Source organism: Verruconis gallopava (assembly GCF_000836295.1).
Source record: "Verruconis gallopava strain CBS 43764 unplaced genomic scaffold supercont1.25, whole genome shotgun sequence".
Lineage (NCBI taxonomy): Eukaryota > Fungi > Ascomycota > Dothideomycetes > Venturiales > Sympoventuriaceae > Verruconis > Verruconis gallopava.
In genome coordinates, this window is record NW_015622161.1 from 176,796 (window position 1) to 201,892 (window position 25,097).

General features: G+C 55.4%; 7 protein-coding genes across 8 annotated transcripts; 4 read left to right on the forward strand and 3 right to left on the reverse strand.

The window, feature by feature from the left end:
- Positions 1–2,834: 2,834 nt before the first annotated feature.
- Positions 2,835–3,980, forward strand: PV09_06879 (uncharacterized protein; the record flags this gene model as incomplete). Its single annotated transcript, XM_016360583.1, has 1 exon — positions 2,835–3,980. The coding sequence occupies one exon, from the start codon at positions 2,835–2,837 to the stop codon at positions 3,939–3,941; it is 1,107 nt and encodes a 368-aa protein (XP_016211569.1). The 3' UTR covers positions 3,942–3,980.
- Positions 3,981–5,883: 1,903 nt separating this feature from the next.
- On the forward strand, positions 5,884–8,249 carry PV09_06880. Of its 2 annotated transcripts, XM_016360585.1 has the most exons (3): positions 5,884–6,263; positions 6,571–6,878; positions 6,979–8,249. In XM_016360585.1, exons 2-3 carry the CDS (start codon positions 6,681–6,683, stop codon positions 7,348–7,350), a joined length of 570 nt encoding a protein of 189 aa, XP_016211571.1. In that variant the 5' UTR covers positions 5,884–6,263; positions 6,571–6,680; the 3' UTR covers positions 7,351–8,249. The 2 variants fall into 2 exon arrangements, with proteins under 2 accessions (XP_016211571.1, XP_016211570.1); XM_016360584.1 differs by having other exon boundaries at positions 5,884–6,878.
- Positions 7,989–10,568, reverse strand: PV09_06881 (ribose 5-phosphate isomerase A). The gene is made up of 2 exons (XM_016360586.1): positions 9,136–10,568; positions 7,989–8,910 (listed from the first exon to the last, which is right to left on the reverse strand). Exons 1-2 carry the CDS (start codon positions 9,848–9,850, stop codon positions 8,453–8,455), a joined length of 1,173 nt encoding a protein of 390 aa, XP_016211572.1. The 5' UTR covers positions 9,851–10,568; the 3' UTR covers positions 7,989–8,452.
- Positions 10,569–11,738: 1,170 nt separating this feature from the next.
- Positions 11,739–14,677, forward strand: PV09_06882 (glycerol-3-phosphate dehydrogenase (NAD(+))). Its single transcript, XM_016360587.1, has 3 exons — positions 11,739–12,662; positions 12,916–14,097; positions 14,185–14,677. The coding sequence occupies exons 1-3, from the start codon at positions 12,385–12,387 to the stop codon at positions 14,225–14,227; spliced, it is 1,503 nt and encodes a 500-aa protein (XP_016211573.1). The 5' UTR covers positions 11,739–12,384; the 3' UTR covers positions 14,228–14,677.
- A 265-nt stretch (positions 14,678–14,942) lies between these two features.
- PV09_06883 (glycogen debranching enzyme) lies at positions 14,943–20,689 on the forward strand. The gene is made up of 3 exons (XM_016360588.1): positions 14,943–15,761; positions 15,838–20,200; positions 20,295–20,689. Exons 1-3 carry the CDS (start codon positions 15,526–15,528, stop codon positions 20,382–20,384), a joined length of 4,689 nt encoding a protein of 1,562 aa, XP_016211574.1. The 5' UTR covers positions 14,943–15,525; the 3' UTR covers positions 20,385–20,689.
- A 550-nt stretch (positions 20,690–21,239) lies between these two features.
- PV09_06884 (uncharacterized protein) lies at positions 21,240–22,540 on the reverse strand (the record flags this gene model as incomplete). The annotated part of the gene is made up of 2 exons (XM_016360589.1): positions 21,240–21,377; positions 21,425–22,540. The coding sequence occupies 2 exons, from the start codon at positions 22,538–22,540 to the stop codon at positions 21,240–21,242; spliced, it is 1,254 nt and encodes a 417-aa protein (XP_016211575.1).
- A 387-nt stretch (positions 22,541–22,927) lies between these two features.
- PV09_06885 (enolase) lies at positions 22,928–25,085 on the reverse strand. The gene is made up of 6 exons (XM_016360590.1): positions 24,878–25,085; positions 24,670–24,697; positions 24,064–24,592; positions 23,576–24,016; positions 23,298–23,526; positions 22,928–23,247 (listed from the first exon to the last, which is right to left on the reverse strand). The coding sequence occupies exons 3-6, from the start codon at positions 24,582–24,584 to the stop codon at positions 23,122–23,124; spliced, it is 1,317 nt and encodes a 438-aa protein (XP_016211576.1). The 5' UTR covers positions 24,585–24,592; positions 24,670–24,697; positions 24,878–25,085; the 3' UTR covers positions 22,928–23,121.
- Between the last annotated feature and the right edge of the window lie 12 nt (positions 25,086–25,097).

The following is a 25,097-nucleotide window of genomic DNA, read 5'->3' on the forward strand; positions in this document are numbered from 1 at the left end:
ACGTTTTATATATTTTTAGTCATTTCTTCACCATTCGATCACGAGCTTACTTGAACGATCAGGGTCAAGCTTCGCAAAAGCTTCTTGGAAGAATCTGGCAACTAACGGAACGGAGCGTCGATCTCCCAGTCCGCCTCTGAACGGCTGTTCGACTTTTGAGGCTCTTGAGTTCGTCGAGAGATATGGTGCATATGAGACTGGTGTCTGATTTGAATGATGGCACGCAAGCAAATCAGCTGTCTTGGGGACCAAGTTTTGGCGATCTCGATCGACATTCACAGCGAAAACGAATGAAAAGCTAAAAGCAAACGGAAGAACTGAGAAAGAGGGACGAGAAATGCGGCTTGCTGATCAACACCTTATGAATAGTTAATGATCTTTGACAGCAATCAAGCGATCAAATTGAAAGACATGACCGCTTGTACCTCATTCAAGCGGCTGTCGCGGAAATTTGAACCACGAGCGCGCACTGCACTCCTCGTTTGCTCGCTTTGTGACGTGTGAATGTGACTGGCTTCTCAGCGTGACTGAGTGCTGTCTATAAGGGAGATTGTGTTCCTGCTGTTCTCTCCTCGGATCTGCCAGCAGAAGCACATCGAATCCAGCTAAAGACTTATGAAGAAAAGGCATCCTGACGCAGATTGCAGGGCATCGCCATCCTTCGCCACGCGATGTTTGAGAAGCAGAACGATAAGGTGCGAGAAGCAGCGGCCTTCGATTCAACAACGTGACAAAAACCCACAGAGCTCAAAAGGGCCGACGGGCAGAAGGAACTCCACAAGATCCCAAAGCAACGCTAGGAACGGGCAGCGCCCGTCGTTTTGTCCAAGATCTCCTAACAGACGCTGCAGAGCGAAGAGAAGGCGTCGAGGCGCGTCGAAAGGGCGGAGGAGAACCGATGCACATCCAGACGGGCACATGACTGTTTCGAAGACTCTTCCATTGCCCCGAGCACTCAGCGACCTTGTCGAGGTCTACATGACCGAAGAGCATGGGCGTGGTGTGCGCACGACCAAGGCCGAGATACCGCAAGGCACCGTCCTCTTCACCGAGGACGCGGCCATACTGGGCATGCCGTGCTTTCGAGAAGAGAACGCCAGGGAAATGGCGCGACGGATCCGTGACGCCGTCGCCACCGACCTCAACGCGACACAGGCCAAAAAGTTCCAGGACCTCGCGCACGCCGGCAAGGCGGGCTCCGCGGATTCGAAGTTCAGACGGAACTGCTTCGAGGACTGGAGCGCCGAATCTATAGCGAGGGCTGCGTTAAGATACGAAGCATCGCCGGGGGACATCGAGTGCGTCCTGAACCTGTGGCCGGACATCGCTATGCTTAATCACTCGTGTCGGCCCAACGCCGTCGTGGCCATCTCAGACCCTGAGAAGGGCAGAGCGAGTGTGATATCGACAACAGATCTGCCTGTCAAGGGAACGGAGGTCACCATCAGTTATCTGAATGGGGAGGAAGAGGGGTGCGAAGACCCATTGAGAGAGGAGCGGCAGGAGATTCTGCTGAACGGTTGGGACTTCGTGTGCACCTGTGACGCGTGCGACACGCCCAAAAATTTCAACAACAAGCGTCAATTGAGAGGCGCTGTGCCTTGGCTGACGGACGACAGCACCGCAGAAACGGACGAAGATCAGGACGAGGACCCGGACGATCGGCTGAAATACGTCAATTACCTGGGGGAGCAGCTTGGTCTGATCCGGCCGGCAGAGGCGGAGAAGCGAGATGAAACCACGGTTCAGACCTTTGAGAAGTTCTTCTCCCAGTACGAAAGCCAGCTTCAGAGCGAACGCATGGTCTACCGCCTGCATCAAGCCCACCAGCGAGCCCTAGACGTCTACAGGCTCCACTGGCTCGACACGAGCAGAGACGAGCTCACGTTCGCCAGAATCTTGTATCATCGCGAGCAGCTGACAAAGTACACTCGTGTATGCTACGGTGCCAGAGAAGCACACAAGTCGGCGCTGGAGTATGCTGCCGAGCTTCGGAAGGATGTAAAAAGGCCAAAATGAGGTGCAAAAGCGGGCAAAGGGTAAAAATCCCGGAGGCGATGCTTGAGGGGAAGGCTATGGATTGTACGTACTGGCAAAGGGAAGGAGCAAAGCGCGCTCGTCGTATTTCATTCCGAAACGCTGTGAAGGGGCGTTGGGTGGCTTCGCCGAGAAGTGTGCACAGTCTTGTTCGCACGTGGAGACGAGGCATCACAAGAGATACGCTTAGTCTCCCCATGTTAAAGGTAGAAACGTGCGCCCTTTGATCAAGATCACAGAACGAACTGGTCGAGATTACTGATCGCGATGAGGCAGCACCAGCGTCGCAAAGACTTGGTGTCCCGTCCGTGACCAAGCGCGCCTAAAGGTTGAAGCGTCCGCAAGTCGAGCTTGATTACGAACGAGCACAGCGCGCAGCTGAATAATTCACGCGCGTGCAAAAGCCGTCGTTGGCGGGCAAGGATCAGTAATCGCACGGGTGGCCGTTAAAGGATTTGGTCGCTACGACCCAGTTAGCCAGGTCGAGTCCCGCAAGAAAATCGCGAACTTTCAACCTGCGATTTAGAAAGAAGGCATGATCGTGAAGGACGAGGGTTCCGAGGCAAATGCGGGTGTAGAGTAATAGTGGAAAGGAGGTATAAGGGCCGGCGTCGCGCGGCTTTGGAACGACGGACTCTCCAGCGCTGCCTGGCCGCTCGTTCTTCGTGAATCCAGCCACGAGAACCGTTGTCGGGGCGCACCCAATTTAAATTTTTTTTTCTTAAAAAAAAATCTGCAAAAGGCAACGCCCGGTTACCCGACACAAGAGCCGCTCCAGCCAACTGCGGACGTGCAAAATGGCGTCTCCCACTCCGCCACCGAAAGTGTTCGTGATAGGCGGCACGGGCGCGCAAGGCCGGCCTGTGATCAGAGGGCTCGTCCGGGACGGCGCGTACGCCGTTCGGGTGCTCACGCGCGACGCGAGCAGCAAGTACGCGCGGCAGCTCAAGGCGCTGAGCCCGTCGCTCGTCGAGCTGGTCGAGGGCACTTTCGCGGACGAGACGGCGCTCCGCAACGGGCTGCGCGGCTGCGCGTACGCGTTCGTGAACATCGACGGGTTCAACTGCGGCGAGAAGGCGGAGGTGTACTGGGCGATTCGGACGTACGAGCTCGCGGTCGAGAGCGGGCTGCGCTTCTTCGTGTACGGCAACCTGGACTACGGGCTGAAGAAGGGCCAATGGGCGTCCAAGTACCGGTGTGGGCACTACGATGGAAAAGGGCGAGTGGGCGAGTGGATCTTGCAGCAGAACAGGCAGCTTGGGAGGAGAATGGGTGCAGCCCTGTTCACCACAGGGCCGTACATCGAAATGACCATTGCCAAAGATACACCCATGTGCCCGACGATAGAGAACGGCGTGGTCACGTGGAGGATGCCTTTGAGCGACGGAGCGGTGCCGTTCGTGGCGCTGGAAGACTGCGAGTACTACGTGCGCTGGATCTTTGACCACCAGGACCAAGCGAACGGGATGGACCTCGAAGTCGCCGTCGATCACATAGGGGTTGCCGAGCTGGCGGCAGCGTTTGCGAAGGTGACGGGCCGGCCAGCGGTGTACGTGCCCGTGAGCCTGGACGAGTACTGGACGGACGGCGTGTTCGCCTCGCGAGCCGACCGGGTGAGCGGGTACAACTCCGACCGCGCGGATGCGGCACACATGCTCGTGAGGGACAACTTCACCGGGTTTTGGAACCTGTGGAGGGACTCTGGCGGTAACAAGGGCGTCGTCCGACGAGATTACGCTCTGCTGGATCGGATTCATCCCGGCAGGATTCGAAGCGCCGAGGAATGGTTTGCGCGCGAGGAGAAGAGAGGGAGAGAACAAGGGCTTGGAGGTTTATGGGATAGGGTTAACGCCATGAAGCCTGTTCTAAAGGACGTGGAGGACGGAAGGAGGGGAAGGCTATAAGAGGCTTGGGCCGCCGTGGTGGAAGTCCAGCGGTGACAGATGGACGTCGGCGATATTAGTCCCAGCGCATGATTCTTCTCGTTCTAATTCTCTGCATTCCTTAGAGCAACATTGCCACTGTGAAGCCGAGAGTACGTTCATGCAAGTGGCCGTTACAGACACGTGATTTGTGCATCGAGATTGGAATGCAGTGACCCGCACAGCCTCGACCGACGAATCGGAGAATTCCCAAGTCCTCCCCTTCTGTGTGGACTGTTCGAGCATGGTGAGAGCTGCTTCGACATGCAAGATCGTGCATGGGACACAAGTGCTGTTTGCCATTTCTCAGGCGTCCTGCTTGCGCCTTTGGGCGTTGTAGCCATACAGAAAGCACCGTCTCCAAAGCTGTTTACACCACACGTCAAAAGGCTCGACGAGATTCATGGCGCAGACGGGCCCATGTTTCTCCACACAGGATCCAGAACGAACGGGTATGGTTTCTTTGCTCTCGTTTCCTGCCCAGCCTTTTTTTTTTTGGCTTTAGCACCAATGGGGAGGTGGTGTGCACCCCGTTCCCGCAGCGCGATCTGCACATTGACAAGCGTAAATCCAATAGCTTACATGTTGGCCGTTCGGCGAGGTTTTTTTTGTTGCTGGTTAGCCAGTTAACCCGGTCGCTGATGCATACAAGACTACGCGTCCCAATACATATAGCATGCGAGCCTAGGGCCGGGTCCCGCCTGGAAGCGACGGATCAAAAGACACGATAGGAAGCACCCAGACAGGGACGATGAGCCCGGCTCAATCGCCATGCGACGATGCATCAACATGCAGCCATATATGTGTAAAAAATTTTCGAGAGTCGGTGTGCGTGTGCACGCTTTCATGTGTGTGTTTGTGCGCGTGCGTGTGCGTGGGTGCGTCTTTTTGGTGAGTACGTGTGAGTGCTGCGCCCCATGAGGGGAAAAGGCGGCGGGAAGATTTTGTGGTGGTGCAACGGGGACGATCTCACGATGCTTGGCACTAAGGTGGTTGGCGACAACACGCGCTTTTTTGCCAGGGCAACGAACAGCGGTGATGACATGGCCATGGACAGAGGCCGGGAAAGCAAGGCAAATTGAAAGGTCGGTGCTGGGCTGTTGGGCCACATGCACCAAGTAAAACTTGCTTTCCTCAGAGCTACTCACAGAACAAGCGCGCTGGATGGGCGGGCGGGCATACAGCCAATCGCCCGACATGCGTTGCACGGAGCCTCCTGCGCTCCGGCAAGAAAGCTTGGTATTCCGCTAGTCCTGGCCGAGGCTTAGTGGAGATGACGGTTGCGCCGGTTGTGACAAGCGTGGGACAAGGGGCAGCACTTTGGTTTGGAAAGGAGCATCGTCGCTGAAGGGTTTCAGACGTTGCGCAGCCGAGATGGGGCTTTGTGGAACGGGGTAGCCCGGATAGGTGCTTGATCGCTCGAGGGAGGTGGCATTGTCAAGCCTGCCGCTGGGACGGACGCGACAACGACGGGCATGATGTGACGGGCGCAGGAGGGGAAGAGGAAAGAGTAAAGATGGAGAGCAGTAGAAGAGCGCAAAGCATAAGCACGCGCACACGCAAGCTCACGATGGCACGCCCGCTCGCATTAAGCAATCGCGCGGGGCCCTGAGCGCGGCCAAAAGCTTCGTGGAAATGAGCGCGGGGGGTTGGGCCGAAGCAAGAACACCACAGGACGAGAGGCCTAGCAGGAAGAAGATGAAGCAGAAGACGAAGCACAGCGAGCAGAGCTGTCGGGACGGCGACGGGGGAAATTTGGGGGACGCCGGCACAGAAGCGCGCTGATAAGACGCTTGTTTGGCCGAGCCAGACTGCCAAAGCAGGAAAGGAGCGCTGAAGCGCACGATGCCAGCCTAGCCGAGATGCAGCCTAGCAGCAGCAGCACCAGCAGCCGGCTCCAGCAACCCCATCAACGCATCCTCCATCCAGCTCCCCATTCACGGCCGTGTCTGCATCCCATCTGGCGGGCGGCGCTCCGGCTCACCTTTAAATAATCCAGGCCTTGCCCAGTTCCTTGCCTCCCGTCTTGTCTTGCCATTGTCCTGTCTCGACTCGCCTCGCCTCGCTCTCGTCTCGTCGAACAATTGCTCGCCGTTGTCCTTCACACCGGACCCAGCTTAGCCCGCAGTCCGCAACCGCTCTCCACGCTGGCCGAGCTGCAGACGGCACGTCGCTCCAGTCGTCGCCACTGCTGCGTCTCCCTCCTCACCGAACCAAGCAAAAAATCGCGCCTCTCCCAGTCGACGTCTCGTGCGTAACCCGTGCGTGTTTCGTGCTCAGACCTGGAAAGCTGAAAGGCCCTTGGTAAGTGAAGCCAAGTTGTGTCATGATCCAATTGTGTTCCATCATCGCGGCCAACCACCTCGGCTGGGCGCACTAAAAGCGTTCCAAGCCGGCGGTTGTGGTCCTGCCACAGAACTTCTGCTCCTCCTCCACCACGACCACCGTCACTTGCGCCTGACTCTGCCTCGCGCTTCACTCTCCCAGCCATTGAAACCTCAATTCGCATCCATTGATCCTTCTTCCACTGTCTCGCCCACGCCCATCTGCGCATATATCCGTCTCCAAGCGTGCGAGCCGTTTTGCTGATTATTTGTTGCTGCTTCCCCAGCAACCGACCTAATTCGCTCATCCACGGAAAGCGAACCAAGCTCCAACCCGCTCTTCCTTCCCCAAAACACTCCACATCTCAATCACAACACAACACACCACGCCGTCGCCATGCTCTACTCAAGGCTTTTCGTCTCTGCCTCTGCCCTCGTCGGCATGGCTGCCGCTGTCACCAACTTCACCACCTGCTGCCAGGTTGACCCCACCACCGTGGATGCGCCCACGCGAGCCTCATGGTGCCGTGCTCAGATGAACACTTGCCCCGAGCTGTGCACGAACGGCCAGACTAACAACAACACATGTGACAGCGTAAGTCAAGCTCCTCTGGGCAGGCTTCTCGTGCAAGAACTGCTTCCACTACTACTCTTCATGTCACCCAATGGCTAACGCTTGTCGCCCGAATCGATAGACGAACCTGACGTACGACTGTACGTGCGCGACAGGCAACACCCCCAACATCTCGGACTACATGCAGACGCTGCCCTCGCTCGAGTGTGAGGAATGGGTAGCCCAGTGTACGCTCGCCCACCCCAACGATCTTGCCGGCCAGACCTTCTGCCAGTCATTCATCTGCGGCTCCAAGAACGGCTCTGCCCTCGCCGTGTCCGCCTCCAGCTCGGCCTCAGCCAGCAGCAGCGCCACCGCCAGCGCAACCGCCACCACCTCCTCGGGTGCGGCCAAGAGCTCGAGCGCGGCCGTCGCGGCGCTCAACCTCGGCAAGCAGTACGGCACCCAGGCCATAGCGGTCGGCTTGCTCGCCGTCTTCGGTCTCGGTCTGTAGAGTCGGCGCGCCCTGGGCCCTCCCGTCCTCGCGCAATTGAAGGACGGTCAACGGCATAGACATAGGAGCGATTTAAGATCACGGATACAAGTATGGTGCAGCTGTGGGGTGGGCGGTCTATGCGCGGGTGTGACGAAAGGATGACAATACGAACCGTGGTTTCATGTGATATCCCGGCATCGGTGTTTACAATGGGCAGAGAGAGAAAAGAGTGAGCTTCTTCTTGATCTGCTCGCCCTTTGTTCTTGACTTTTTTTATCCCCTCCCCCTTTCTTCTTAATCCCACTCGCCCCTCCCGATCTCCAACCAGTCTCCCCATCTTCCCCCTTTGCCCTCGCGGAAGAGGTCAAATATTTTTGCTTCCCCACATCACATCATCCATCACATCATCTGGCGGTGGCGAAGACTATTCACCTGGATGTCTTCACCATCGCCACCGCCGCCGTCAATCACGCCCCACACAGACAAGTCTCCGCGGATGCTGCGAGCATGATTTATTGTTTCGGCCCTCCTTTGACGTGGGCCAGAAGGACGGGGAGAGGACGAAATGAGAAGGGAGATGATTTTCTTTTCTTTCTGATGAGGGCGAGCCATGGAGAGGAATTTCGGGTCATGCGGCACGTACATGTACACGACGAGGGTGGCTTTTTTTGTACGATGGCAGTCACGAGCGTTATGCGAGTAACATGCAGGAAGAAAAAGAGGAATCTTGAAATTGAATTTTTTTTTTTGCCGGTGCTTTATTTCGAAGACAAGATAGATTACGAAGGGGAGGCCAAATTTCTTAAATCTTTTCGCCCGGAAAGCCCCAACTCGGGTCGTGCGCAAGTAACGCTCCTTTCAGCGCCCACAGGGCTATCGCGATGCTTTGACGAGCCCCCTTGTTTACCATTTTTTTTCCATCCTGTCTTTCTACAAGCGTGTCACTTTCTTTTTCCTTCATTCAGGATCACAATCTACCCACAAAGCTGAGCCGTCTATTGGTATCGTGTCTACAAGTGTTAAGGTGTCGCAGGCTGTCTCCTATGTCGGACGACACGCAGCGCGTGCAGGCGCTCGGCTGGCGGGGAGGGAGAGGGAAGGAAGAGGGGGGAAGGAACATTTATTCCTTCCGCGCTCGCACTTCCACGCTGCCGTCCTGCATGCCGAAGTAGACGGCGACGGGCTTTTGGCCACCGCAGGCGGTGCCCTTCTTCTCGGCGAAGGCGGTGATGCCGTCGACGCCGCAGAAGAGGCCGACCTCAAGCACGCCGGTGATGGCCTTGATGGCGGAGCTGAGGGCGCTGACCTCCCACGTGCCGTCGCTGCCGTCGCCCTTGCCCTTGCCGGCGGCGACGTCGGAGCTGGTGAGCAGCGGCTGCGCGAAGGGCGCGTCGATGATGAAGAAGTCCTGGTCCGTCTTGAGGGGCCCCGTCTTAGCCAGCAGGCCGGCGCGCACCTTGGGCGCCGTGGAGCCGAGCTTGATGAGCGCGTGCAGGACGGCCTGAGTCGCGATCGGGGCGACTTCGATGGGGATGGTGGGCCAGTTCGCGAGCAGTCGCGGCTGCAGTTTGCGGTAGTCTGTCTCACCGCGTGTCCGTGTCAGCACGGTCTTTCTTCCATCTGGACTGTCCGTGGGTGGAGGTCTTTCCCAGGACGAAGTTCGGAGAGGGAAAGGGTGGAAGAAGGGGAGCTTCGAAAACGACGAGGGAAGGGAAGAATATGATGAGAAGAGGAGGCTTATGCGAGAGGCGTGGTGAGGAGGAGGAGAAGGAGAGGAAGAGGAAGAGGGTAATTTTCACGCACCGGCAACGCAGACAAACTTCCTCGCCCGCTCGGCGACGAGCTTCTCCTGGAACAGACAGGCTCCGCCTCCCTTGATGCAGTTCAGCTCGTCGTCAACCTCGTCTGCACCGTCGAAGGCCACGTCCAGCACGACATTGTCTGGGAGAGTGTCGAACGCGACAGGCACGAGGCCCGCGGCTACGATAGCGGAGCGCGACTGATAGCCGGTGGGCACGAACAGCGTGTTGGTCACGTCGTCACCCAGCACGCGCTTGATCTCGTTGATGACATACAGGATGGTCGTACCGGAGCCAATGCCAACCCACTTGAAGGAGGGTGAAAAGTGCTCGGCCACTGCGCGTTTTGCAGCAAGGTCCTTTGCCGCCTCGACCTTGGCGGCGGCGTCTGTCGAGGCCATCCTGACTGAGATGCTGCGGAAGAGGACGCCTGCAGAGGATACGGCGGGTCTAGCTTGCGATTGGGCAAAGTTTTCTATTGCTGATGACGAGACGACGCCGCGAGCGGCAGCGGTGGGGCAACTGGACGCAGCAGCTGCGATGAGCTCGGCGGCGGCGGAGATGAGACGTCGCGGTTGCGGCCGCGGAGCGAACAGCGCAGAGAGCAGGTGGTACTCGGTGCCAACTGCGCAGCACGGTCTGGAACTGGCGTGACCCTGCGGAGAAGGGATTGCTCTAGCTACTAGCGTCCGGTGCGACCTGAAGATCCTGTTGGACATGTGCCGTCAGGCGGCGAGGAGGGGAAGCAATGTGGTCGTAATGGTCGAACCTCTCGCAACACCTTTCAATTCGAATCGCGATTTTTTTTTTCTTTTTTGGCGGGGGTTGTGAGTGTTGGCGGGCCCCGCGGGGCCAGACCTGCGCGGTTTCGTCATCATAGGTACCATTTGAGTCAGCAAATCCAGTGCGCAAAACTCGAGAGAAGGAGATAAAAAAAAAGACGTCGTGTCACTGCTTTCATCCAATGACAGACCCGACCTCGCGGTTTTGCACATGTTGGTAATCACGACACGCGGGCAAGGCTGGGAAACTTGCCACAATGTCGATGCAGGGAGTCCCGTCGACACCTGCCAGATCACGTTGGCTCAGCCGAGACAAGATATCTGCTGCGATCGCTGAGATGCACGATTCCGCAATGCGCTGCCGAGGGGAAGGGGGGCACTTTTCGCGGCGATTGCCATGTCAAACCGTTCCGCTGGTTGCAGAGCTGACCGTGCTGCCGAAGATCCCCGCCGCCGTGGACGCATCGGATGCGATCCCACACGACTTTCACAGGCGTGCATCTCGCAGCGGGAAGGCAGAAGAGAGAGGCGAGCATACGGAGTAGTCAAAGTAAAAAAAAATATGGCGTACGCCACAGATAAGCGCAAAAACGATGCGGGCAGATTTTTGGGTGGGAGAGAGAGGCTAACGCAGACGAATGGGAAAACCATTTCTCCTCCAATGAAGCGATGTGTCACAGCGAAGATGGCGTTTTTCGGGTAGGAAAGGCGGACGCGTTGGGTCGGAGCCATTGCTCTAGAACTGGTTCCTGTTGTCAATTAAAACTCCGAACAACGAGCCCCAAAGGTGAAATGAGAGTCGCCACACTGGAGTGGAGACAGCGAGCGGCATGACATGGAGCGAACTTTTGCCGTGGACAAATCAGCGGCGTTTGCGCTCGCGTCCAGCCTGTGCGGGCAAGCATCTTGAGGGTGGAAGGTGGGATTGACAAGCACGAGGGCCCTTCGACCGCCCACGCACAGCAGCGCAGCACAGAGGCTCTGAGCATCCGGCGAGCGCAGGCCCGATTTGGGCGGTCGGTCGGTCTTCGCGCCGTGCGACACACGCTGAGCACGCCGGGCGGGGGGGCTCAGCGTGTGCCACTGGGGCAGTCTGGGCCGGGCCAAGCCTAGGACCACCCAGCGCCCGCCTGTCGCACCTCGGGCTCGACACATCACGCACGCAGTGCCGCGCAGGTAGCGGCACCCACGGCCAGCAAAGGGTTGTGGGATCAGCAGCTCAGCGCCGGTACGCAGTCTCCAAGCACCGCGGCCCTCACAGGCCACGGCCACCGGCACCGTCAAAGGCCAGGACGAGAAGGGCACCTTGCGCAGTCCCGAATCAGACGGACCTTGTGCTCGTCGTGATCCGTAGCCCCAGACGCGATCAAAGGAAACTGCCGTCGTGCGACGTGCCGACCGTTCCACCACATCGACCCATTTTCTGTGCGCTTTTGCCTCTGGCCTGTCTGCGTGTCTCGCTCTGGCTGCGGGCCCGGAGGAGATGGGCCTGTGTTGGGTTTCTGCTGTGGTTGCGCATGGCTGCCCTCCGGAAAATGCTGCCCCCAGGTTTTCCCCTACGCTCCCCTGCCCTTGCCGTGACGACCCTTAACTCCCCCCCTCCGATCAAAGGCCGGGCCTGTCTCTTGGACTGGCCATGCCCTTTTGTTCTTTTTCATTACTCCGCAACGAGAAATCTCGCGACCCGCCTAAGGCTGCACTCGTTCGTGTCTTACACTATCGTACCGGGTCCCCGTGTGCCCAAGCCCTGCATGTGGGCACGCGATGAATGCCAGGTTCTGCGGCCGCTGCTGCTGCTGTTTGCTGGTCCGTTGTCGATGCTGCTGCTCTTGCTTGCTTGCTTGCTGCTTCTCGCCTCATCTGCCGTGACATGTAGGATAGTTGGGACACATCGAACCTCGTTTAACAGATCCTATCCGTATCTTCTTTTATTTCCCCTTCTTCTCCTTCCGTCGTCGTCATCCTTGTCTCTCACACACTCTTCCTCTCTCTACTCTCTCTCTCTCTCTCTCTCTCTCTCTCTCTCTCTTTCTTTCTCGCGCACACACACACACACAGACACTACGCACACGCACACGCACACGCAGTCATCTCTCACACCCTCTCCTCTCCACCCTCTGCTTTGGCTTCCCACATCCTCGTCTATTGGCTCCCCCAAGCTCGTCGGCTCGTCTCCTCCTGCCCGTAACTTTACCTTTCGCCGAGCCATCTGCTGCCCGGCTCTCTCCAAGGCAAAGCGCTCACTCCGACCGAGCCTCTCCATTGGTGCACCCCTGCCCGCCCGTCCGCCAGGCACATGTGAACAGCTTTGAGTTCAACAACACGGTGCACGCGGGTCAACAGATTTCCAACCTAGAATCAGCCCAACGCAGCGTAGTGACCCGTCGGGGGAAAGTAACGTGACACTGGAGTCCTCAATTACTTCACAGGCAGCGGCACGCAACGTGCCCTCGCCTCCCTCCGTCATTCCCATGAAAAGATCGCTTGCGAGCGCCCTCCAGACTACCACTTCGACCGCTGCAAGCTCCTCCTCCACCGCCTTCTTTAGCCCCGCTACGACAGCTGTCACTGCAGCTGTCTCTGCCTCTTCCACAGCTGCCTCTGTTTCTGCACCCACAAGACCCATCGCAAACACCGCCAGCGCTTTACAGTACAAGAAAGCACGGGTGCGCTACAGGCCGGACATCATGGCAAATTTGTCCATTCATTCTAAGCGGCACAAGGTCACCGTCGTGGGATCTGGCAATTGGTACGTCAATTTTTTGCCCAACTGTATTTCTCTCTCTCTTTTTTTTTTTTTTTTTTTTTTTTCAACGCTCTTCTCTCCCTCTTGCTTTCTCTCTTTGCATGTGTGGGCGGTGGGCATGCTTTTGACGCTGCATGCCACAAAGTGCAAATTTTCTTCTCTCCCTACGCACCAACCCTCTACCTCAGTAAGAAGCAGTATTAAACAACGTCTGCTTCAATTGCACAAGGTACTGACGATGGTCTTTCTTTTCAAGGGGCTCAACCATCGCAAAGGTCGTTGCCGAGAATGTGCGTGCGAACCCCAGCCTCTTCGAGGACCAGGTGCAGATGTGGGTGTTCGAGGAGCAGGTCAGCGTGCCCAAGACGTCCAAGCATTACCGACCTGAGGACGGGGACAAGAAGGAGAAGCTCTCGGAATTGATCAACAGGTTGCACGAGAACGTCAAGTACCTGCCCGGAATCACTCTGCCGGATAACGTTGTGGCGAATCCGTCGCTGGAGGATGCCGTCAAGGACTCGACCATTCTGATCTTCAACCTTCCGCACCAGTTCATACGGCGCGTGTGCAAAGAGCTGCAAGGCAAAATTGTCCCCTATGCCAGGGGCATCTCGTGCATCAAGGGCGTCGAGGTGTCAGAGAACGGCATCACGCTGCTCTCTGAGTTGATTGGCAAATCTCTAGGCATCTACTGTGGTGCTCTTTCCGGGGCCAACATTGCTTCCGAAATTGCGGCAGGCAAATACTCGGAGACCACGGTCGCGTATGATCCGCCCTCGATCGACTCACGGCACCCAACGCCAAGTCACACGCCAGGGACGTCTCCCAACGCTTCTTCGGTCGACCTGCGCATCACGCCCGCGAACAGCGCCGACAACAAAGACAAGTCGTCCAAGAAGGAGGGCAAGGTCGCCCTCCAGCCGCTGCCCCCAGACTATCCGCCACTCAGCCATCTGAACATCAAGAAGCTTTTCCATCGCAATTACTTCCACGTACGCCTCGTTTCCGACGTGGCGGGCGTCTCCCTTGGTGGCGCGCTCAAGAATGTGGTCGCATTAGCCGCCGGTTGGGTGGACGGCATGGGATGGGGCGACAACGCTAAGGCTGCCGTGATGCGGGTCGGCATTCTGGAAGAGGTCAAGTTCGGCAGGATGTTTTTCGCTGACACGTGCAAAACCGAGACTTTCACCGAGGAGTCGGCCGGCATGGCAGACGTGGTCACGAGTTGCATGGGTGGACGCAACTTCCGTTGCGCGAAGCTGAGCATCGAGAAGGGGCTACCGATCGATCGGATCGAAGAGATGGAGCTGAACGGGCAGAAGCTGCAAGGGACAAGCACGGCGTACGAGGTGAACAGCTTCTTGAAGAGTCAGGGCAAGGAAGATGAGTTCCCGCTGTTCACGGCGGTGTACAACATCCTCGAGGGCAAGATCAAACCGTAAGTTTCCTCACATTTTTTTTTTGGACCTTGACCACTGCATCACATTTTTTTGGCGCAGGATGGTGCTGAGAACAATCGTCATAGGGAGCAATTGCCGGATCTCATCGAACCCAAGATCGTGGAATAATCCGCAACACAATGGACAGATCGACGGAGGCCAGCCACGTTGGAGGCAAGTAGGGCTTGGCTGTGCTACGATCATACACTGCTAGCATTGATAATGAAGTGAGAGGTGGCGGAAGGGAGTTTTCCTCGAGGGCTTCGCAGACAACAACGTAGAGTGCAAGCCAAGGCGTATTAATGACCAGGAGACACGTTCGGGTGGTTTGCATCAACACGATTCCCCACGCATTGTTATTTCATCTGGGCGGCACGGCGCGGGATCAAAGAAGCTGTCGGCATGGATGGGCTGCCAAATCAAGTCTCGTTTCTGAACTAACCATGTGGTATGCCCTTGAGATTCTAAGCTTATACATATATATTCGATGTATGTATATACTGCTTGTCCGCATCCTTGTTCGTGGTCGCATAGAATAGATTTAGGCAGCAAACCATTCAATCGGAGAATTTTGCATCAGCATCGTGTAAGCTCGAGGAAACCGGGAAGCGGTGCCAAAAACCGGAGCATATACGTTGAGGTGACGAGGGTTGAGAGAGGAAATGCAGTCGGGAACTCTGCACGTGCAGCATGGGAGAGTGCAGCGAAATTCCATGGCCCCACGGACGCCAAACATGTTCACTTGCCCTGTCTGGTTGAGACGCAGACTGACGTAACTGGCTCGTGCTCCTTCCTCTGGTGGCGCCTCGTCCCGCCTACCGGATCGACACAAACAGCTGCAGCAGCTGCTGCTGCTGCTTCAGAGCAGTTACCATCTCGAACTCTGCTCACCATCGCGACTACCTCCGCTTGCAATTGGCGGTGTAAACAGCAGGGGGATCTCTCTTCTCGCTCTGTTCCAGCTCGAACTTCTTCCTCTTCTCCTTCCACTTCCTTTTCCATCCTGCCTACAAAGCATATCTCCCCCACCATAGCTCTCAGCGGCCAGTGTGAAGCATCCTTTTTGGTCCTTTTGGTTTCTGTTTCCCCTTTGCTTCTATTTTGCCTGTAACCTCCTATCTGATAGACACCTACGAAAGAGCGTATCTAGCAGGCTCTCATCTCGTATTTGGATCCTTGGATCGTGTAATCGTAGTACAAGCGTACTCGCACATTCATTGCTCGACCGCCAATTGCCGCGAGCCTCTTGAAGCTCATCGGCACAGCACAAGCTTGAGCTGTCGAAGACGCGGTCCAAACCGCTGCATCTAAAACCTTACGACCAAACGTGTTCCCGCGATCGGTTTTGCTGAAGCCATCTACAAACTCCCCGCACTCCACTCTGCAGGTCTTTCTCTGTCTTGAGAGATAGGCGACAGGAATCCGATATGGCTCCACCAACGACCCAGCCTGCCCCCACAAACGTGTACCTGCTGCCGTTGACCGATGATGGGGCGCCCGACGTGCCTGGCGGCTACATTCTCTTGCCCGCACCCACAGAGCCGGCATGGGTGATTAGGTTCGTGATCGAGGGTACCAGCTCGATATGTCGAGAGGGCAGTCTTTGGGTGAACATTCCGGAGAGGGGTCAACCCTTCGAGCGAAAGAAGTACAGGGAATTCAAGTAAGATTTGACCACTCTCTTCGCCGCTGGCTACCAATCGAAAAATCTACATGCTGACGAAAAGATAATGTGCCAGGCTCAAACCAAACTTCAACGCTCCCATCAAGATTGATGTGCCCGTCTACCAAGCCGGCGCCTTCGACTTCCACACAACTTACACACCCCTTCCCCCTTTCTCAACGGAACCAGTTGATCCTCCCGCACCGACTAGGACACCCACGTACTATATCGACGTATCGCCAAACATTTGCATACAGGGGGAAAAGCTACCCCTCAATTCGCTGAGCATCTTTTCGCTCATCTCCAAATTCATGGGCGAGTACCCTACACAATGGGACAAGCACTTGAATGGTATCGCAGAACGTGGCTACAATATGGTCCACTTTACCCCGCTCAATCTACGTGGGAACTCGAATTCTCCGTACAGCATTGCTGACCAACTGAGCTTCGACCCGGAAATGTTCCCCAACGGTGAGAAAGATATCGCAGACTTGGTGCACAGGATGGAATCACAGTATGGGCTGCTGAGTCTCACGGACGTTGTCTGGAACCACACGGCGAACAACAGCGAGTGGTTATGCGAGCATCCCGAAGCGGGATATAGCGTCAAGACCGCACCGCATCTGGAGCCTGCACTTGTGTTGGACACGGCTCTTGCAGAATTCAGTAACGAGCTGGGATCTCTAGGGTACCCGACCGAGCTGAAAAGCACAGCTGACTTGCTGAACGTCATGGAGGGCATCAAACAGCACTGTATTGCAAAAACGAGGCTCTGGGAGTATTATGTATGCGACATTGAGAAGGATTGCGCCGAAGCGGTGAAATCGTGGAAGGAGGGTCTTGTGGAATTTGCGGACGAAGCATTCGGTAATGCCGGTTTCCGCGGCATCAGCGAGGTCAAGGACTGGGACATCGAAAAAAAGGGTCAGTGGCTACTCGCTAACGTCATGACCGGCGCGGATGAGATGGGTTGTCGATTCAAGAGGAAGGCAAATCCGAAAAGGGCGGCGGGATTCCTGTGCGCGTTGCTGGGCACCTATAATCCGAAAACGCACGATACACAGGATGAGCGTGTCGCGCACGGCACCATGTACAAGCTGCTCGAGGAGGTCAACTTGCAGTACTATAAGGAGTATGATGCAGACTGTGAGGCGATTATGGAGCAGCTCTTCAATCGCATCAAGTATGTCCGACTCGATGATCACGGGCCCAAGGCCGGTGCCATCACGCCCAGCAGCCCGCTCGTCGAACCATATTTCACGCGCTTGCCAAGGGATTCGAGGACTTCGCATCACCCTGATGAAGCGCTTGATCTAGTTAACAACGGCTGGGTGTGGGCAGCTGACGTGCTGAAGGACAACGCGGGGCCAAAATCAAAGGCCTATCTGCGACGCGAGGTCATCGTCTGGGGCGACTGCGTGAAGCTACGATACGGTAAAGAGCCTGCCGACAATCCGTACTTGTGGGAGCGTATCGGCAACTACACAAAGCTCATGGCAAAGTACTTCCACGGCTTCCGTATTGACAACTGTCATTCGACGCCTCTACCACTTGCGCAGTACATGCTTGACGAAGCGCGTAAAGTCCGTCCGGACATTGTTTGTTGTGCAGAACTATTTTCCGGCTCGGAAGCCATGGACTTCATGTACGTCGAGCACCTGGGATTGAGCTGCTTGATCAGAGAGGCAATGCAAGCGTGGGACACACGCGAGCTTAGCCGCCTGGTACACAAACATGCCGGCGTGCCTATAGGCAGCTTTGAGACGGACGAGATCATGAACGTCGAGAAGGCTCATGACGGTACACGAACCAAAGGCGTGAACGGTACTACGCCAGCGAGGCGCGAGCTGGTGCACAAGATCAAGCAAAGCCCCGTGCAAGCTCTCTTCATGGATTGTACTCATGATAACGAGACGCCAGCCCAGAAGCGCGATGCTCGAGATACCTTGCCCAACGCGGCGTTGGTGGCAATGTGCGCCAGTGCCTGCGGCAGTGTCTTCGGCTATGACGAAATCTATCCCAAGCTCATTGAGCTGGTCCATGAAAAGAGGGCATACACATCACCGTACTCGCAGGACGGCCAGATCAAAATCCAGGCACAGGAAGGTGGTATAGGTCCGATCAAGAAGCTTTTCAATCAAATCCACGTTCTCATGGGCAAGGACGGCTATGACGAGACGTTTATTCACCACGATCACGAATACATTACCATCCATCGCGTCCACCCCCAGTCACGCAAAGGATATTTCTGTATCGCTCATACAGCGTTCCCTGGATATGGCAACGGCAACGGCGGATTCCCACCTGTTTATTTGCCCGGTACAAGGGCCAAGCTTGTGGGAGCATGGGCCCTCGAGGTCGACCAGAGCGCAGAAAGCAGGAAGGCTGTGTTGCAGGACAAAGTGCTACGTGGTTTGCCAAGCAGAACAAAGAATCTTCGTGGTGTGACGTGCAAGTGGCACGACAACCGGACCGTCATCGAAGTTGGCGAACAATTTCCTCCTGGAAGCGTTGCCCTCTTCGAGACTTGGATCCCGGGAGCTGAGCACTCCGAGGGCTTGGATAAATTTGTCACTCGTGGTGCCGCGGAGGCCTGTAGCCAGCTTAGTCTCACGGATTTGAATTACCTCTTGTACAGATGTGACCCTGAGGAGCGCGACGCAACGGATGGCGCCGACGGGTGCTATAACGTTCCAGGCCATGGGCCACTCGTGTATGCTGGCCTACAAGGCTGGTGGAGTGTGCTCAAAACTGTCGTTGACGAGAACAACTTGGGGCATCCGATTTGCCAGCATCTTCGCGATGGCCAATGGGCTCTCGACTACTGCGTCAATCGGCTGCAGAAGGCGTCCAAGAAAGAGAAGTGGGCCAAGCTGGCAGCTCCGGCCAAGTGGATGAAAGAGCGTTTTGACGCAATCAGGAAATTGCCGAATTTCCTATTGCCGCGCTACTTCGCCTTGACGTGTCAGACGATGTACAACGCCGGCGTGGACCGCTGCATCGACCTCATGAGCGACAACGTCAAGAACGGCCAAGACTTCTTGAAGAGCCTTGCTCTTGTGAGCGTACAGTGTATAGGCTTCCAAAGCAACGCCTCGCTGTGGCCGGACAAGGAAGTCGCGAGCATGGCGGCTGGGTTGCCTCATTTCTCAAATGACTGGGCGAGATGCTGGGGCCGCGACATCATGATCTCTCTACCTGGTCTTACTATCGCAACGGGACGTTATGATGATGCCAAAGAGCATATTATGGCATTTGCTAGCGTACTGAAACACGGCATGATTCCTAACCTGTTGGGCAGTGGGAAGGCACCGAGATACAATTCGAGGGATTCGATATGGTTCTTCCTCCAATGCATCCAAGACTATACTAAAACAGTGCCGGAGGGTTTGGCCATTCTGCACGAGTCTGTGAGGCGAAGATTCTTACCGTACGATGATACGTGGTTTCCTCACGATGACAAGCGTGCCTATTCGGTTTCGAGCACCATTGAAGATGTCATTCAGGAAGCGCTGCAACAACATGCTACAGGTCAGGACTTCCGCGAGCACAATGCTGGTCCAGCGATCGATAGTCAAATGAAGGATGAGGGTTTCAACATCAAGTACGGCGTTGACTGGACGAATGGCATGGTCTTCGGCGGAAACCAGTGGAACTGCGGTACTTGGATGGACAAGATGGGGGAAAGCGAGAAGGCTGGTTCAAAAGGGTACCCAGGCACCCCTCGTGATGGTGCTGCAGTTGAGATAACTGGCATGGTATATTCCACCGTCAAGTGGGTCAGTGAATTGAACAAAGCTGGCAAGTACAAGTACAGAGGCGTCACGAAGGGCAAGACGGACGAACAAATCTCGTTCAGCGACTGGGCCGACCTCATCAAGTCGAATTTCGAGTACGCTTACTACATCCCCATCAAGAAGGAAGACGACTACAAGTATGATGTTAACTCGTCCATTGTCAACCGTCGAGGCATCTACAAGGACTTATATCGCTCTGGCAAGGAGTACGAGGACTATCAGCTCCGTCCCAACTTCCCCATCGCTATGACTGTGGCTCCAGACCTCTTTGATCCGAACAAGGCTCTTTACGCTCTCTCTATCGCCGACAAAGTACTCAAGGGTCCACGCGGCATGGCAACACTCGATCCTAGCGACTACAACTACCGTCCATACTACAACAACAGTGAGGACTCTACCGATTTTGCAACTGCTAAAGGTCGTAACTACCACCAGGGGCCTGAGTGGGAGTGGCCTGTCGGCTTTTTCTGCCGTGCGATGCTACGATTCGACCTGATGCGCCGTCGGACACCGGAGGAGCGCACGGAAGCGTTCCAGCAGATCACTCGGCGATTAAGGGGTAACATGGAGGAGATCAAAACGAGTCCGTGGGCGGGTCTGACAGAGCTAACGAACAAAGACGGAGCTTTTTGCGCGGATTCTGTACGTTGTTGGCTTCCTTTTCATGAAAAAAAAAAAATAAAAATAAAAACATTTGTTCTTGCTCGAAGCATTTGCTAACATGCTACTTGAACAGAGTCCCACGCAAGCCTGGTCTGCTGCCTGTCTCATCGATGTCTTCCAAGATGCGGCCAGATTTCAGGACGAGGCCCCAACAAGGACTTGACTGTCTGCTTCAAAATTTGCAGCAACATCTTCAGGACGGCTGGGGATATGACACAAGCGAGCGATATCTGGTATTGTACACTAAAAGAAGCTACTCCGTGTAAACGACGAATGGGTAAAAATTCCTGGCGTTTTTATCATTATTCCCCGTATCTTCCTATCATACTTTCACACCTCCGGGAGTGCGCGTTATTGTCATAGTACAGCTGAATTAGACTTGTGCACGCTATAGACGCTAAAAGCATCGCACATGGACAAGCTCATTTACCCAATTATAAAGTCAGTGCCCTTGGTGCTCTTGTCTTTCCTCTTAGTTGTACTAGAGTTTCCGTTGAGCTCATGGAGACGATTTACAGAGCTGGTGTCGTCTCTGCGCTTACACTGATGCTAGTAGGCGCAAATCTTCAGCAAGATGATCGTTCACGTGATAACATACTACTTCAATGGCAACCGTCAAACACCCCCCCTCCCCTCCCCTATTAAAAAAAAAAGATCACTTACGCTCACAGTCAGACATTTCGGTGTAGCGGCCTGAGAGGCACAATTTAGGGTCTTTTTTCAGTCCCGAGCACAGCATTGTCTTTGTCGTAAAACACTTTGGTTGTCCTGTCTTGATGCAGGTCGTACTCTTCGCTGACGGTGCCGCCGTATCGAACCGAATCCAATGCCAACCCCACAAGCGGTAAGACACCCACTCCACCATCCGCACGTAAAGTCGCTCCTCCTTGCGCTGAACGCGCTGGCCGACGACTTGTCGACGGGCTCGTTGGGACGCGGCTGGCGCTGTCTGCGTCTTCGGCTCGGCGCCCGTCTAGATTCCATGAGACGCGCGGACTCTGTGAGATGTACGGCTCGTCTATGCCGCTTTGCGAGTAGATCGAGGGGGATACGGCGCGCGGAGCGCACCCGTCGTGGACGTCTGGGCCGTGCCATCCGCGCCGGCAGCCGAGCGCAAGCCGCTCCATTTGCCAGAGGTCGCCGACGTGGCCTTGGGCTAGCAAAAATGTCAGTGACATGCTGCGCTTCGTCGGGAGCCGTTACAGTGTCGCGGAGCTCGCTTCGCTGCTGCTGCGCAGGCGAACGGCTCTGGGTTCCCGCATGCGGGACCGGCGCGTCGTCCGCCCTCTCCCAAGCAACGAGCGCGAGCCGCGGTGCTCGCTGGATCTTACCTTCGTGCATGTCACGAACCGTGCCCGAGGCGTCTTTGAGCGTTCGTGACTCGGCCGTCCGAGCCGTGGGCGAGCTTTCCGCCTGGACCGCCCGCTGAACGTCCGTCCACGACGTCTCAGCAGTTTGCGTAGTTATAACGGACGGCTGGCGCCAGACTCTGCCTCTAACAAAGGCTGGCTGAGGTGGTTCGAGGTCGCGGTGCAGCGGATCGAAAGGGTGCGGCGATCGCTGCTTTAATGCCTCCCGTGTCGGTGTCGGATCTCCTGTGGGCCACGCAGCCGCCGCTGGCAGATGAAGTCCATGGAATGCGGCATCAGCGGGGTTGTGAGCGCATTCAGGACCGTTAGAAGTCTGTGAGCGCGAGAGTGAGGGAGAAGCAGTACCAGCTTTGCTCCAACGACGGACGGCATAGTCGAATATGGCTTGCATGCCGAGATGTTCGTCGCTGACATGATTCTTCCTCTGGCTCCAGACCAGTCTGTAGTCCCAAAAAGCATCGTTCAGACCTTCTTTCAATCTTTTGTACAAGCTTCTGGAGGGAGTGACGTAGCCGACACTGCCCTGGCGAGAATTGCCACATGTCAGAAGTTCAGACCTGTCTGAACGCCGGCAACGCGAGCTTCCAGAGTCCATCGGCCCAAGCTGAACGCTCTCTGAACCGTGACTGAGCGGCTGGACTTCGTAACAAGCTCCTTTGCCCCTTCTTTGGTCGTGTCCCATACTGCCAAGGGATGGTAATGTAGGGATGCCGGTTGAAGCTTTGCAGTGGCGAGGCGCAAGTGCGGATGGTTTTGTTTGCTGAAACCACGCTTGCGCAGCCTGTGCTGCAGATGCAGCGTCATTCAGCGGTGACGCGCGCTCCGAAAGTGGGTGTGATGACAAGAGAAGGTCGTTGCGAGCATGCTGCAAGCGAAAACTGCGCGTGACTTCTGATATGTTGCGTCTGGGTTTGCGATTGACGCTGCCGTTTCGCATCGTCTCGCGCATCGTGATGAGTTTGACGACCAGACAGAATCAGAGTATAGTGCTTTGCGGCGACCTCAGTTAATCATAAGAAACTTGCTCGGTGACTTTCGATGCATTGAATGGTTAGTACAAGGCACCCTTTCGTCGAAATTAGTCCTCAACTGCGTAGGATGTGGAAATAAGGTCTTGGACATATCAGTTGAGATCTGGAAGATTTGTGAATGGCGAAAGAGACAATAACACTGCGAACGATAAAAGAGTGCTTGTAAGTTAGCCTAGCTGTTAAATTCGACGTATTGTTGCCGGGAAGATATGATTCTAGCATCGAAGAAACTCACCGCAATGAAAGACTGACGCCTTGTCCCATAGATTGTGTTCGAAAGTGAATAAGGAAACAGAACAAATAAGTATTGAAATAAGGTCATGGGCCAGAACTTGTGATTTTATTGTTTTATCATCAACCGAAAATACGTCCTTGTTAACAGCCTCCATCTCATTTTCTCTATCCCATCATGTAAGGTCCGAGCTGAGATGCCTATGATTGCAGTAAATTGTCACTGCACCCTTCCCGACAATCTGCGGAACTTCATTGATTTTGCGATTTACATGTTGACAGCCGTGCGGAAATTGGCACCAGCATAGACAGCATCGGCGCCCAGCTCTTCTTCAATGCGCAGGATCTGGTTAAGCTTGGCAAGACGCTCGGAGCGAGCCGGAGCACCAGTTTTCTATCACATATTAGTTTACATGATTATAAACCTAGGGCTTTAGAACCTACGATTTGGCCAGCGCGAAGACCAACGGCAATGTCAGCAATGGTGACATCCTCAGTTTCACCAGAGCGGTGGGATACCATCACACCCCAGCCCGCCCCGAATGCATCCTTGGCAGCCTGGATAGCTTCGCTGATTGTGCCGATCTGGTTGACCTTGAGTAGAAGAGCATTGCAAGCCTTCTGCTCGATCGCCTTCTTGATGAAGGCTGGGTTCGTGACAGTCAAGTCATCACTAAGCCGTTTTTAGCACAATTTCGTTCAATCGCAAGGTAGAAACTTACCCAACGATCTGGAAATCTGAGGTCTTGTAGAAGTAGCTCCATGCCTCCCAGTCATCCTCGGCGAACGGGTCCTCGATACTGACAATCGGGTACTTGCTAGCCAGATATTTGTACTGTTCAGCCAGCTGCTCATACGTAACCCACTTGGCTGGGTCGCTGTCTGGGTTCTTGAAGTCCAGATCGTACTTCTTGGCATCAGCCTTGTAGAACTCGCTCGATGCGACGTCCATTGCGATCTTCATCTTGCCGGTATAACCCGCCTGTTCGATGGCTTCCGTGATCAAGTCAAGTGCCTCTTCTGCAGTTTGAATATCTGGCGCAACACCGCCCTCATCACCAACGTTGCCAGCAGACTGACCATACTTCTTCTTAGCAAGAGCCTTGAGCTTCTGGTATACTTCGGAAATTTGGCGCATGGCTTCGGAGAATGTTGGGGCCTCGCTGTTGATTTATTAGCTCATGTGCTGATGCCAGACAATAAAACTGACCTTGGGACGATCATGAACTCCTGGAAGGCAAGACGACCACCGGCGTGGGAGCCACCGTTCAGGACGTTTGCGAAAGGCACGGGCAAGACGTAAGGCTTCTTAGTCCCGGCAAGGTCCGAAATGTGCGCGTAAAGGGGAACGCCTTTGGCAGAAGCTGCTGCCTTGGCGACTGCCATTGAGACACCGAGGATGGCATTAGCACCCAACTTGGTCTTATTCGGTGTGCCGTCAAGGGTGTTGAGGAACTCGTCGACTTTGGATTGATCCTTGACGTCAAGGCCAGCCTTGATCAAAGCAGGCGCAATGATGTCGTTGACATTGCTGACGGCCTTGGTCACACCTTTGCCACCCCAGTGAGTCTTGTCGCCGTCGCGAAGCTCGCAAGCCTCGTGCGAGCCAGTGGATGCACCGGATGGCACAATGGCCCGGTGGAGGCCAGTCTCGGTGACGATGTCGACCTCGACGGTAGGGTTGCCACGAGAATCGTAGACGGAACGCGCATGGATCTTGGTGATTGCCATTTTGTCTGCTGAAGAGGGGCTGTCAGAACACGGCGAGCATGTGTACTATATACATTCTGGCGCGGATAGCATGAATCGTACTTACGATTGTATATCGATAATGCCTCAGTTATCTGGAAAAAAGCAACTGGAACGTCAGCCGGATCCCACACGATGGCGCCGAGGGAAAAGCAATTATTTATGATGCAAAGGAGCCGCTTCGCGAGAGTTTCGGCGAGCTTCGTGGTGCGGAGGGGGAGTGTCCGCTGGGACGATATTTATTCGGGTGAACAGCACGAAACCCATGAACTTGCCTCTTCTTAGCCTCAATTGAGCCGCAGCAGGCGTTGCGAGTCAGTTTTACTTGGTTGAATGATGTCGCTAGATGTGGCAGAGAAACTTGAAGGCCAGAGTTTTGCGTGAAATTGCTCAACGTCTGTACCCCACTATGCGTCACAGAGAAAAACCCTCGTATATAGTGGGGTTTCGTTGAGCAAAGCACGTGATAGACGATGGTGGTCCCATCTGGCATCA